The sequence below is a fragment of the Mercenaria mercenaria genome, chromosome 17 (assembly GCF_021730395.1).
Source record: "Mercenaria mercenaria strain notata chromosome 17, MADL_Memer_1, whole genome shotgun sequence".
Lineage (NCBI taxonomy): Eukaryota > Metazoa > Mollusca > Bivalvia > Venerida > Veneridae > Mercenaria > Mercenaria mercenaria.
This window is the reverse complement of record NC_069377.1, coordinates 66,076,832-66,090,184: the sequence shown is the minus strand read 5'-3', so window position 1 is coordinate 66,090,184 and position 13,353 is coordinate 66,076,832. Positions and strand designations below refer to the sequence as shown.

Below are 13,353 nucleotides of genomic sequence, written 5' to 3'. Positions count from 1 at the left end.
GTAACTTGGCAGGTTCTCCTTACCACCTAGGCCAGATATTTAAGTCCACTTCTTGCCCACTGGTCTTGCATTTCAAGTCATTTTATCCATGTCAGCAAAAGCCCCCTTGCACCCCCATGCCAGATTACTCTATGCTGTTAATGACAACTAAGGATTAGTGCATTGATTATCTATTGTTTATGTAAAAATTCTCAATTCAAAAATATTTATTTTACAGGGAAAAAAAGACACAAAATTACTCTACAACCAGAACTTTGCAGTTGTACTTCTTCTAAACGTCATGATCTTCATTTCTGATTACGGATATTAATTACCTGCCCTTTGTTTAAGAAAGAGTGCTACAATAAAAGTATTTAGTTTTGCTTTATTTATTCTGTGATTTGTGAAAATTTTGTATGCAAAATAAAAAATGTTCTACAGCTGCTGTTTACAGATGCAGATGGGAATCTAGCTGTCAGATGTTACGGCAGTAACTAAAGCAGAATGTTCTTTACAGAAACAGTTAACAAGATATTCCCATTTGCATCTCATCCAGTGAACTCAAAATAATAGATTTATGAATTTGTATTTTATCTGTTTAAATATTTTTCAATCTTGATGTTCATCTAGTAGCATGCCTCTTTATAGATAAAAAAACATATTTCGTAAAACACAGAATTGAAATGGTATTCAAATATATTAGACAGCTCTACTGTTCTACATAAGGATTATACAGAATTCTTGTGGGAACTGAATCATTTTAATGGTAGACTTCTTATATCTAGCCATTGTATTGACTGTTGTCCCTCCAGCAAGTTAACCAATATAATCTTGTCAATCCTGTACTGCTTTTTGCACAGCATAAGACTGGGAACAAGCTTACTAGCTATGATCTGACCATTGTGAGAGAGTGGGTAAACCTGGTCTGACCTCTGTGAGAGGGTGGTACCATGTCTGTACATTGTTGAATTTTGATAACATATAAGGTTGTTGACTACATAACATCATTTTTCTATTGTAACACGGAAGTCTGTTGAATAACTGCATTTCACATCATACACTATGAAAACCAAAGTGCTCCATGGAGAATACCAGGAAGATCGTTGTGTGGCAACAAGCAATTGTTGGTCCTTGTCATTAAAAGCAACAGCGAGAGGTTTTCCTTCTAATTTCCCACATGGTAAAAAGTTATTGAAGACCCAACCTCCGTTTGCATGCAACAACACAATACCATCACGCTGACTCGTTGCAAGGAAAGACGTCCCATCTAGCTTAGTTGTTATATCCATTACTAGATAATTGTGTCGTGTTAGAACGGTTACTTCACGATTGATTGAGTCAATCTTTAGAATGATTAACTCATTCTTTTCCACATCGCAAACAAACATCCGGAAGTTCTTATCTACATAAATCTTCAACAGATGATTGCCGAAGAGGGCATTGTTTTCTTTATCTACTGTAAACACTTGTTTGCTTTCCCCATTTTCGCTATACATTTTGACACAACTATTTTGAGAAGTTCTGAAAAGTGTGGCAGGAGAGATTGTTACGAAAAAGAAACCTTTTTGAAAGCAAAGTCCAAAACTTCTTCTGCTGGTGTTGAATTTTCCAACTTTTTTCATCCGTTTTTCTTCATCCAGCTTGAAGATGCGAATATCACTTCTTGTCCAAAAGCCTGGTACTAAAACAGCAAATCTTTCTGAGTCAACCTGAGTCATGTCGGTGATGCCCCACCATCCAACATGTTTTAGCGTGATTTCATTAATAAGTTCAAAGTCTTCTAACATATATAGCTGAATTTTGCTTGTTTTACTGTCAGCAGTCACAATTTTATCATTGTCAATGATCAGCATTGCTGATATATATTTAGCACTGCTGTTTATGGTTGTCCTGTACTCGGCTACCAGCTGGCCATCATGGTCACTCATCTTTATTAGCTGGAATGTTAAAATTAATGATTGACAATGAGTCACTGATTCTGTGACTATTTTACATTTTAAACTTCTCATTCACATATATTTTTTGGTTTAAAAAAGTTATATTTTATGATTTTATTGTAAATCTGTAATGTCACAGAAGTATCTTTAATACAAATTCATGATGCAAAAAGCTCAAAAGAAACACTGAAACACTTCTGTAAACAAAGATATTCATTTGCATAGAAAGTTACTTATTATTTGATACCAGGTTTCATTCCTTGTTATTTTTTGCATGTAGGAATAAAGTATACATGAATTTGTTGATCCAGAAAATGAATGAGTAGCTTGCAGTTACAAACTATGAGTGTTTTTGACAGAAGACATCATGTTTGTCTAAAGTTATCCATTCTCCACCTCTTGATACATGTGAGGAAGTTGTCAGTGACTTGCAGAAAACAAGTTCAAACTGGCTCGGAATACTGGAACGTACATAAGATGAAACATGCTTGAAATAATCTGTAGATGAAGCTTTTTGTAAACATAACCAAAAGTCTTACCTGAAAGCCGTTTTTAAAGTTTCTGTAGTAATAGTCTGTGTTTAAATGATTAAATGTTTAAAACATGCTTCATATAGATAAAAAGTGCAAAAATATGTAACTATCATGTGTTAATCAGTATATATAGATACAAGTAGATAAACAAGACATGTATAGTACATGTACAGTGCAAACTGTAAAGAACAAACAAATCCATGAATTCATATCCCCACAAAATTGCCGTTTTGACCAAAACACGAAATTTCATGCCCACGAAATTAAATGATTTTACAGTATATGCATGAGATATATAGATATTACAGGACTCAATCAGTGTCAGTGTCTGCATGGTCAGTCTGTGGGGTGGGCAGAATTGTAGATGCTCAGGTTGTTGCTCTTGTTCCTGTTTTATTCAGTTTTTCCTTAGTTTCTACATTTCATTCCATGCAGCTTACTTGTTTTGTTTTGTTTAGCTCATAAAATGTCATCTTAAATAATATTGTTACCGTTAAACTTTGTTTGCCCATACTCAACAGGACTGGCAAAATTTGTTTTAGTTGTCATCTAGTTTGAGCCATCATACAGGAATTTTGTCAGGACCTGATGATGAGTTTGAGCAAAGGGCAGTGTTTTAATAATCCAAGTTTGAACAGTTGAGGTTTGACTGTATATTGGTAGTAACTCTTTAAACTTTTTGAAATCTTGATGATCATCTAAATTTCCTTTTAAAGATAAAGTAAACAAATATGATATGATCAAGCAGTTAAATCTTTAAATATATCTCACTGATATAATTTTAACCCAATAATGGTATTCTCAAGTAAAGTACATTTTAAATGGTAGCATATGTAGGAGAACATGATTTACTACAAAATGTATGCCACAAACTATGGAAATCAGGGAAATTTCCTGGGAATTTAAAAATTTCAGAATTATTAGGGAATTAAAAAAAATGTTGAGAGAAAAAGTCTTTAGCTGCTTGCAACAGTTTCTCATCTTATAATTCTGAAGTGAAAACAAATAAAATGTTTCAAAAATCATTAAATTACCTGGTAATGTCAAAAAATAAGAGACTGGGTTAATGATGGTGAAGAGAATGTAACAGAAAAGACAAGGGAATCAGTCAGGGAATTATCACACCCTATAACGTGATAGCGCGACACCACCAGATAACATGACACCAGATCGGATAACGCGACACTCTGCGGAGTTTGTTGTCGATTAGAAGTAAGTATTTTCAATTTTTTCTTAACACAGTGTGAATCAGTGAAATGCAGACTCTTACCAGGTTTCGAGGATAGAAAGAGGCATCTAAAGGAATGTTTTCTGAATTAAAAAGACCACCAAATAATCATACAGATGGCTAATCCACGGCCAGATTTTCATTGTTTTGGATATTGAACCGAGGATTTTTTCTCATTTCTGAAGCAACAAGCTTGGCATTACCCTCAATAGAAAGCCAAACATTCTCTCTCTTTGTCTGCCAAATATCCCGGCGAAATCTCCATTACTTTCGAAAATACGAGGTGTTAAAGTCGGATGGGTAGACCAAAAATGTTCTGTCTGACACCACATAATTCCCTGGGAAGGTTCTTACTGACACCAACTTTTGAAGATTAGATGTTCTGTCTGACACCAGCATTTGATCATACTTTTTTTTGCCTTTATTTCGCTCGATTTGCAATATTTTATCTAATTTACGCATGTTTTCGGGTATAACGGGTCGTTAAATTCATTTTTCTAATAAGGGCTTAGGTTATAGTGTAGAAATTCACCGTAATTCGGTCGAAAATGTGCCTTCGTGGTGTTGTTGAAAGTAGTATACATAAAAAAAAACTTACTTTTTTATTTTTGGCACTTTTGCGTGTAAAATGGGGGCTTATTTCATTCGCAGAATGTATTTTCAGTAAAATAAGACGCGTTTCAGGTTAAATATCGCGTGTATATGGCAAATGATAAGAGAAAACGAAAGTAGGGTCGTTTACTGCGCGATGCCGTCAACAACGCGATTCGAGAAAGGGTCAGTGGCTTCAATCTGGCGGCGTTCCACCACAAATCTGTCTACACCACCTTTTCTTTTCATAGTTTGACGGCTGATTATTTGTAGTTTACTATATATATATAGGTTTCTATGGTTTGAAGTTCTAAAAGTATAGTACATGGATCTAAACTATGGCGAATTTACACAAGAACCCTGGTATAAAACCTTTACAGTTCAAGACGACATTCAGCACGATTTTACGTGTCATGACAATAAAAGTGTAGAGAAAGTAAAATCCCGAATGATTTAACGGTTGTGCACCTCTGAGTGGGGTAGGAGGAGTCATATTTTGATAGGATTGTCAGAGTCAATATTCAACAAGCTCTGAAAGACCTATTCATATATTGTTGACCTATTCATATTCTGTCAATGTTTTAGTATCTAGATATATATGATATATGAGCAACATGAGAAAACCAACATAGTGGCTTTGCGACCAGCATGGATCCAGACCAGCCTGCGCATCCGCGCAGTCTTGTCAGGATCCATGCTGTTCGCTAACAGTTTCTCTAATTGCAATAGGCTTTGAAAGCGAACAACATGGGCCCTGACAAGACTGCGCGGATGCGTATGCTGGTCTGGATTCATGCTGGTCGCAAAGCCGCTTATAATGTTTTTCTCATGGCGCGGCTCATATAGAAGTAGAACATATTTTGAAGGGGTCTCAGGCGTCATTTTGATTCATTGTGCTGTTGGTGGAATCCAGACATTTGAATTGAAAAGACTGGCTGGTAGATAGGTTGCTATTTACAGTAATGGAGACCCATTATTAAAAAAATCTTATAGTCCAAAGGTCGTGTACAGAAAATTTAAAGACATTCTCTCCTCCAGAACTTACTCTTTGGTACGCTTTCAAAAAATCGAAATGAATGTATTATCGTTTTGCATACATGCCCTTGATACATTAAAACAACTTGCTTGATTGAAGCTGGCAATATTCATATAGACACCTTAGTTAAAATGTTAAGTTATTGCCAATTTTCAATATTACAAATCATCTGCAGGCCCGTCCGAAGTCTTGTAAAGTTGCGGGTGCTAATTATATAGCGGTCGATAGTTATAGCGGCTAATTCAACCGTTTTCGTATAATTTCTGTATATATCTATATATTCCACACATTAATAGCAATTAATATTTCAGGTTAATGGAAGAATAATGGACAACAGACGGAAGTACAGGTGTTATTACTGTGATGAAAGCTTTGCTGTATTTAAAGTTACAATAGATCATTTAGTGCAAAATCACCCATCATACTGTATCAGATATCAAGAAATTGAACTGAATCCTGAAAATAGTTGAAATTAAAAGGTTTTATACCAGTATAAACTGAAACCACTGACCCTTTCTCGAATCGCGTTGTTGACGGCGTCGCGCAGTAAACGACCCTACTTTCGTTTTCTCTTATCATTTGCCATATACACGCGATATTTAACCTGAAACGCGTCTTATTTTACTGAAAATACATTCTGCGAATGAAATAAGCCAATATTTTACACGCAAGAGTGCCAAAAATAAAAAAAGTAAGTATTTTTTTATGTATACTACTTTCAACAACACCACGAAGGCACATTTTCGACCGAATTACGGTGAATTTCTACACTATAACCTAAACCCTTATCAGAAACATGAATTTAACGACCCGTTATACCCGAAAACATGCGTAAATTCGATAAAATATTGCAAACCGAGCGAAATAAAGGCAAAAAAAGTATGATCAAATGCTGGTGTCAGACAGAACATCTAATCTTCAAAAGTTGGTGTCAGTAAGAACCTTCCCAGGGAATTATGTGGTGTCAGACAGAACATTTTTGGTCTACCCATCCGACTTTAACACCTCGTATTTTCGGAAGTAATGGAGATTTCGCCGGGATATTTGGCAGACAAAGAGAGAGAATGTTTGGCTTTCTATTGAGGGTAATGCCAAGCTTGTTGCTTCAGAAATGAGAAAAAATCCTCGGTTCAATATCCAAAACAATGAAAATCTGGCCGTGGATTAGCCATCTGTATGATTATTTGGTGGTCTTTTTAATTCAGAAAACATTCCTTTAGTTGCCTCTTTCTATCCTCGAAACCTGGTAAGAGTCTGCTTTTCACTGATTCACATTGTGTAAAGAAAAAAATGAAAATACTAACTTCTAATCGACAACAAACTCCGCAGAGTGTCGCGTTATCCGATCTGGTGTCATGTTATCTGGTGGTGTCGCGCTATCACGTTATAGGGTGTGATTATCTCTGAATTCCTGAGTAAGTGATTTGCCAGACAGTTTTGGAAGGCATGCTGCAAGAAATTCTGTCAGTCACCAAAATTGGTCTATAATAAAACTTTCATTGATGACCATACCATAGACATGTACCTTCTTTAAAACTACAGTTGGTCAGCACATTGCTGGTGGCTTGACTTGAAATACTTGAATTTGTCATGACAATTTTGTCTGTATTTCATTTTTGAGTCCTTTATTGATTATGCCATAGAACAGTTGACATACTGACATGATTATACTCTTTTATTTCAGTTTGACAAGAAGAAACAGAAGGAGACAGTGGTTGAACAAGGTAATCATTTAGAGATAATTCATTAATATTTTTATACATCTGTCCGTTAGCAATTTCGTGTCTGCTCTGTAACTCTTGAACCCCTTGAAGGATTTCGAAGAAACTTGGCAAAAATGTTTACCACATTGAGATGACATGCAGAGCACATGTTTTGGATGGCTCGCTTCAAGGTCAAGGTCACATATAGGGGTCAAAAGTCATATGACTTTGTTTCGTGTCCGCTCTATAACTCTTGAACTGCTTGAAGGATTTTAAAGAAACTTAGCACAAATTCACCACATTGAGATGACGTGCAGTGCGCATGTTTCGGATGGCTCGCTTCAAGTTCAAGGTCACACTTGGGGGTCAAAGGTCATACTTTTGGGCATATATTGCTTCGCATTGTGGTGCTCTTGTTGATGTATGGTCTAGTGATATACATATAATAAAATGTCTAGTGATATAGGATAAATGGTCAAGTGATATATGATGAAGGTCTAGTGATATGTATATGATGAATTGTGGATTTGTCCAGTGATATATGATGAATTGTGGATTTGTCCAGTGATATATGATGAATTGTGGATTTGTCCAGTGATATATGATGAATTGTGGATTTGTCCAGTGATATATGATGAATTGTCTTTTAATTTACCATTAATATATGATGACTGTTCTAGTGATAGATGATGAATGGTTTCTTGAAATATATTGGATGGTTACGTAAAATAGTGTAATATTAGCAGAAACGCAGCAGTCAAGCCGTAAAATGACTATGGAACGAGGGGAAGTAAGTGCATCCCTTGCTCCTTGAACTACAATAACTGTCTCAATGTGACTTGAAATCAAGGTCCAGTGTTGTGTGCTTTGTATCTTGCACATCAAACAAGCTTCTAGAATCTTGCTCTATCCTCTAAAACATTAGTTTGAAGGAGATAGTCACCTATATCGGTAGCCAGTGAAAACTATAAACAAACTTACAAGCACACACACATAAATATTATGATTGGTCTTGTGATGTTTATTGTCTGATTTTAAGCTCTTTTGTCCTTATTGTTAATGACCTTGACCTATATGACTGTATTCTTTTGTATTTCCATGATGGTAATTATATATGATCTGCATGAAAAAAAATGAGAAAAGCAGGTATCTAGTTACAAATTGGCAGTGACAAATATTAGGCCAAGAGAATATGTGTTGTGTCTAAGCATTTTATTGAATGAATGTAGCAGCATGCACAGATGTTGGTGTATTAAGTTGAGTTTAGGCTAATCTTTTTTCTTTCTATATAGTAAAATAGTTATTTACCTGTGTTTTTAAAACAATACTGAAAAGAGATTGATTCAATCAGTTGGCAGCTGAAGCTTTGGAAAAAAACATCAATTCACGGAGGGCCTAAGTTGTCCACCTGTAATATTGTAGCATACCTGTGTTATACCAATATTACCAGAATGATTCACGAATTTCAGGTTGGAGGAAGAAGTACGTCACTAGGGTGTGGTGGGTCTTTAAAGACACCCCACAAAATAACTGTATTCTTTTGTATTTCCATGATGGTAATTATTAATGGTTAGCATGAAAAAATTGAGAAATAACAAATATCTAGTAACAAATTGACAGTGACATATATAAGGCCAAGACAGTGTATTTACTGTCGAAATATATCGTTAAATAAATGTAGTAGTATGCAGAGTACAGTGAAACACCGCTCGCTCGAGGTCGCAAAGGGATGAGCAAAATGCTCGAGTTATCCATGGTTTCGAGCGACCCAAACATTGACCAACGTACGAAGAAAATTGAATTTTGTTTTACCAATTGTCACCGAGACCATTGCAGAGGAAACGGTGATGCGTAATAATAACACACTCGTGACATTTTCAAAAAAACGTTGTTTATGATAGATCGTAAATGGCACATGTGAAGAAAGAGCTAAGACATTTTTTTTTATTATTTGAAATACTGTAATGGAATTCGCAATTTTCCTCCCCAAATTTAGATCTCATAATTATCGTCTCAATTTTATGAAAAGGCTATCTTATTTCCTTTATTTGCATGCAAACAACTGTTAATTAAAACATTAAGATCTCATAATTATTTTCTCGACCCCGCAGAAAAAAAGTGATAATTGATAACAATTTTGATCAATAAAATTTTTCTTCCACCTTTTATCAATAATTGATCTCATTATCAGATCAAATATACCGACAAACAAACATTTAAGATAGTCGGGGAATAGACCATGCAATTCTCACGGCGTGAGAAAATTTTAAATTAACAGATACATTCTGACCGCCGAAGGTGTGAAAAATTTTGACACCTCTGCTCGAGTTAGCCATAAGCAACAAAGAGTAAATTAATACACAGGGACCAGGTGTCATGCTCGAGCGATCGAGTTATCGGTGCTCGACCCAGCCATGGTAATTTCATATAGAAAATAGAAGGAAAACGGCCGGACCACATGAATTGCTCGAGCGAGCCGGGGTGCTCGAGTCATCGATGCTCGAGCGAGCGGTGTTTCACTGTACTTGATATATTAAGGTGAGTTTAGACCACACTTTGTTTCTACAGTGTAAGAACGTTTTAATTATGACTGGGAGGGCTTAAATAGTCCAACTGTCACCTAATGTAGAATAAATGCAGTAAACCAGAATGATTTGCACGAAGTTCATGTGGGAGGAAAAAGTAGGTCACTAGGTTGTGGTGGGTCTTTAAGTGAATCATAGTAAATATGAAAAAAGACCAATTTTGAAACTGAAAACAACTACCAAGTTTGCAGTACAAGCTAAATATAAAATTGTTAGAGACCAGTCATAGAAAATGGTAGATATAAGGTGCTGTACGCATTACTGGTAGTTTTAAAGTTAAATGTTAAAAAGATAAATGTATGTTTAGTGTATAAAGGAAGATAATTTTTGATTGGCAAACAATGTTGTTTTCTTATATTTGTAGATCTCTCCTATGGATCAGAGGATGACAATTTTCCCTTTGTGGACTATGATGAATATGATGCCCAAGTTTTCAAATTACCAAACAGAAATATATCACTTACCAGGTGAGTCAACTTCTGTCAAATACATCATTATTTAAGATACTATATATAGTCACATATAAATGAGTTTATGATGAAGGGGTTGACTGAATGCTACTTTCATCTGGTAACTATGGATTTGAGGCATGCTTGAAGCTTTCATATGGAGAAGTCATCCATCTGGCTAGCAGAAGATTGGTTGTTCAGCACTGGGGTCTTCTTCCATCATAAGTGGAAAAACCTGATGGTAGCAGAGAAGTGCCATGACGTTTATGATGGCCATACAGCAAGACAACATCTGTTTAAAAAAAGAAATAAGTAACTTAAAATGCAGAAATGTTGGTAAAAATGTCAGAAATAAGATCAGGCATTTAATTCTTCTCATGAAATGTTGTTTTCTCACAAGTTTTAACATACATTGTTATTGAATTGTAGTGTTTTAGTGTGGTAGACAAATTACTGAAGTTTTAGCATACATTATTATTGAATTGTAGTGTTTTAGTGTGGTAGACAAATTACTGAAGTTTTAGCATACATTATTATTGAATTGTAGTGTTTTAGTGTGGTAGACAAATTATTAAAGTTTTAGTGTGGTAGACAAATTACTGAAATTTTAGCATACATTATTATTGAATTGTAGTGTTTTAGTGTGGTTGACAAAATAACTGAAATTTTAGCATACATTATTATTGAATTGTAGTGTTTTAGTTTGGTAGACAAAATAACTGAAGTTTTAGCATACATTATTATTGAATTGTAGTGTTTTAGTGTGGTAGACAAATTACTGAAGTTTTAGCATACATTATTATTGAATTGTAGTGTTTTAGTGTGGTAGACAAATTACTGAAGTTTTAGCATACATTATTATTGAATTGTAGTGTTTTAGTGTGGTAGTTTTAGCATACATTATTATTGAATTGTAGTGTTTTAGTGTGGTAGACAAATTACTGAAGTTTTAGCATACATTATTATTGAATTGTAGTGTTTTAGTGTGGTAGACAAATTACTGAAGTTTTATCATACATTATTATTAGCTCACCTGTCACAAAGTGACAAGTTGAGCTTTTGTGATCGCGCGGTGTCCGTCGTCCGTCGTCCGTGCGTGCGTGCGTCCGTAAACTTTTGCTTGTGACCACTCTAGAGGTCACATTTTTCATTGGATCTTTATGAAAGTTGGTCAGAATGTTCACCTTGATGATATCTAGGTCAAGTTCGAAACTGGGTCACGTGCCTTCAAAAACTAGGTCAGTAGGTCTAAAAATAGAAAAACCTTGTGACCTCTCTAGAGGCCATATATTTCACAAGATCTTCATGAAAATTGGTCAGAACGTTCACCTTGATATCTAGGTCAAGTTCGAAACTGGGTTACGTGCCATTAAAAACTAGGTCAGTAGGCCAAATAATAGAAAAACCTTGTGACCTCTATAAAGACCATATTTTTCATGGGATCTGTATGAAAATTGGTCTGAATGTTCATCTTGATGATATCTAGGTCAAGTTCGAAACTGGGTCACGTGCGGTCAAAAACTAGGTCAGTAGGTCTAAAAATAGAAAAACCTTGTGACCTCTCTAGAGGCCACATATTTCATGAGATCTTCATGAAAATTGGTCAGAATGTTCACCTTGATGATATCTAGGTCAAGTTCGAAAGTGGGTCACGTGTCTTCAAAAACTAGGTCAGTAGGTCAAATAATAGAAAAACCTTGTGACCTCTCTAGAGGCCATATTTTCATGGGATCTGTATGAAAGTTGGTCTGAATGTTCATCTTGATGATATCTAGGTCAAGTTCGAAATGGATCACGTGCCATTAAAAACTAGGTCAGTAGGTCAAATAATAGAAAAACCTTGTGACCTCTCTAGAGGCCATATTTTTCATGGGATCTGTATGAAAATTGGTCTGAATGTTCATCTTGATGATATCTAGGTCAAGTTCAAAACAGGGTCATGTGCGGACAAAAACTAGGTCAGCAGGTCTAAAAATAGAAAAACCTTGTGACATCTCTAGAGGCCATACTTGTGAATGGATTTCCATTAAAATTGGTCAGAATGTTCACCTTGATGATATCTAGGTCAGGTTTGAAACTGGGTCACGTGCCTTAAAAAACTAGGTCAGTAGGTCAAATAATAAAAAAACCTTGTGACCTCTCTAGAGGCCATACTTTTCATGGGATCTGTATGGAAGTTGGTCTGAATGTTCATCTTGATGATATCTAGGTCATTTGAAACTGGGTCAACTGCAGTCAAAAACTAGGTCAGTAGGTCTAAAATTATTAAAATCTTTTGACCTCTCTAGAGGCCATATTTTTCAATGGATCTTCATGAAAATTGATCTGAATGTTCACCTTGATGATATCTAGGTCAGTTTCGAAACTGGGTCACATGCGGTCAAAAACTAGGCCAGTAGGTATAAAAATAGAAAAACCTTGTGACCTCTCTAGAGGCCATATTTTTCATGAGATCTTCATGAAAATTAGTGAGAATGTTCACCTTGATGATATCTAGGTATAGTTCAAAACAGGGTCACGTACCTTCGAAAACTAGGTCAATAGGTCAAATAATAGAAAAACCTTGTGACCTCTGTAGAGACCATATTTTTCAATGGATCTTTATGAAAATTGGTCAGAATTTTTATCTTGATAATGTCTAGGTCAAGTTCAAAACTGGGTCACATGAGCTAAATACTAGGTCACTATGTCAAATAATGACGTCATACTCAAAACTGGGTCATGTGGGAAGAGGTGAGCCATTCAGGACCATCATGGTCCCTCTTGTTGAATTGTAGTGTTTTAGTGTGGTAGACAAATTACTAAAGTTTTAGCATACAGTATTATTGAATTGTAGTGTTTTAGTGTGGTCGACAAAATAACTGAAGTTTTAGCATACATTATTATTGATTTGTAGTGTTTTAATGTGGTAGACAAAATAACTGAAGTTTTAGCATACATAATTATTGAATTGTAGTGTTTTAGTTTGGTAGACAAAATAACTGAAGTTTTAGCATACATTATTATTGAATTGTAGTGTTTTAGTGTGGTAGACTGTGGTTACTGAAGTTTTAACACAAGTCGTTATTGAATTGTGTTTTAGTTTGGTAGACAAATGACTGAAGATTTACAAGTTGAGGTTCCAGGCCTTTTTAATTCAGATACCTAAATTTGCAGTTTAGATCTTTTGTGAAGAAGTGTGTAAATTTCGTTTCCAGTAATTTTGCTTGTGACTCCTTTTGAAATTTGAAATTACATAATTCGCTCTTATACAAAAACTTACTATCATATTTGATTGTTAATTATGTCTCTCACATTTGATGGAGGAGAGTA

The 13,353-nt window shown here is 35.3% G+C and overlaps 2 protein-coding genes across 2 annotated transcripts in view; one reads left to right on the top strand and one right to left on the bottom strand.

The window, feature by feature from the left end:
• Positions 1–13,353, top strand: part of LOC123536678 (GATOR complex protein Iml1-like) — a 126,746-nt gene that overhangs the window by 36,807 nt on the left and 76,586 nt on the right. Inside the window, exons 16-17 of the mRNA XM_053527889.1 lie at positions 6,989–7,028; positions 9,957–10,059. Coding sequence (XP_053383864.1) covers positions 6,989–7,028; positions 9,957–10,059 — 143 coding nt within the window. The remainder of the gene's footprint in view (positions 1–6,988; positions 7,029–9,956; positions 10,060–13,353) is intronic.
• On the bottom strand, positions 345–2,564 carry LOC128550130 (uncharacterized). The gene is made up of 2 exons (XM_053528460.1): positions 2,456–2,564; positions 345–1,916 (listed from the first exon to the last, which is right to left on the bottom strand). The coding sequence occupies exon 2, from the start codon at positions 1,905–1,907 to the stop codon at positions 984–986; it is 924 nt and encodes a 307-aa protein (XP_053384435.1). The 5' UTR covers positions 1,908–1,916; positions 2,456–2,564; the 3' UTR covers positions 345–983.

Excerpts from the sequence above, each read along its gene's own strand:
- LOC128550130 (XM_053528460.1), bottom strand. The coding sequence starts at position 1,907 with ATGAGTGACCATGATGGCCAGCTGGTAGCCGAGTACAGGACAACCATA.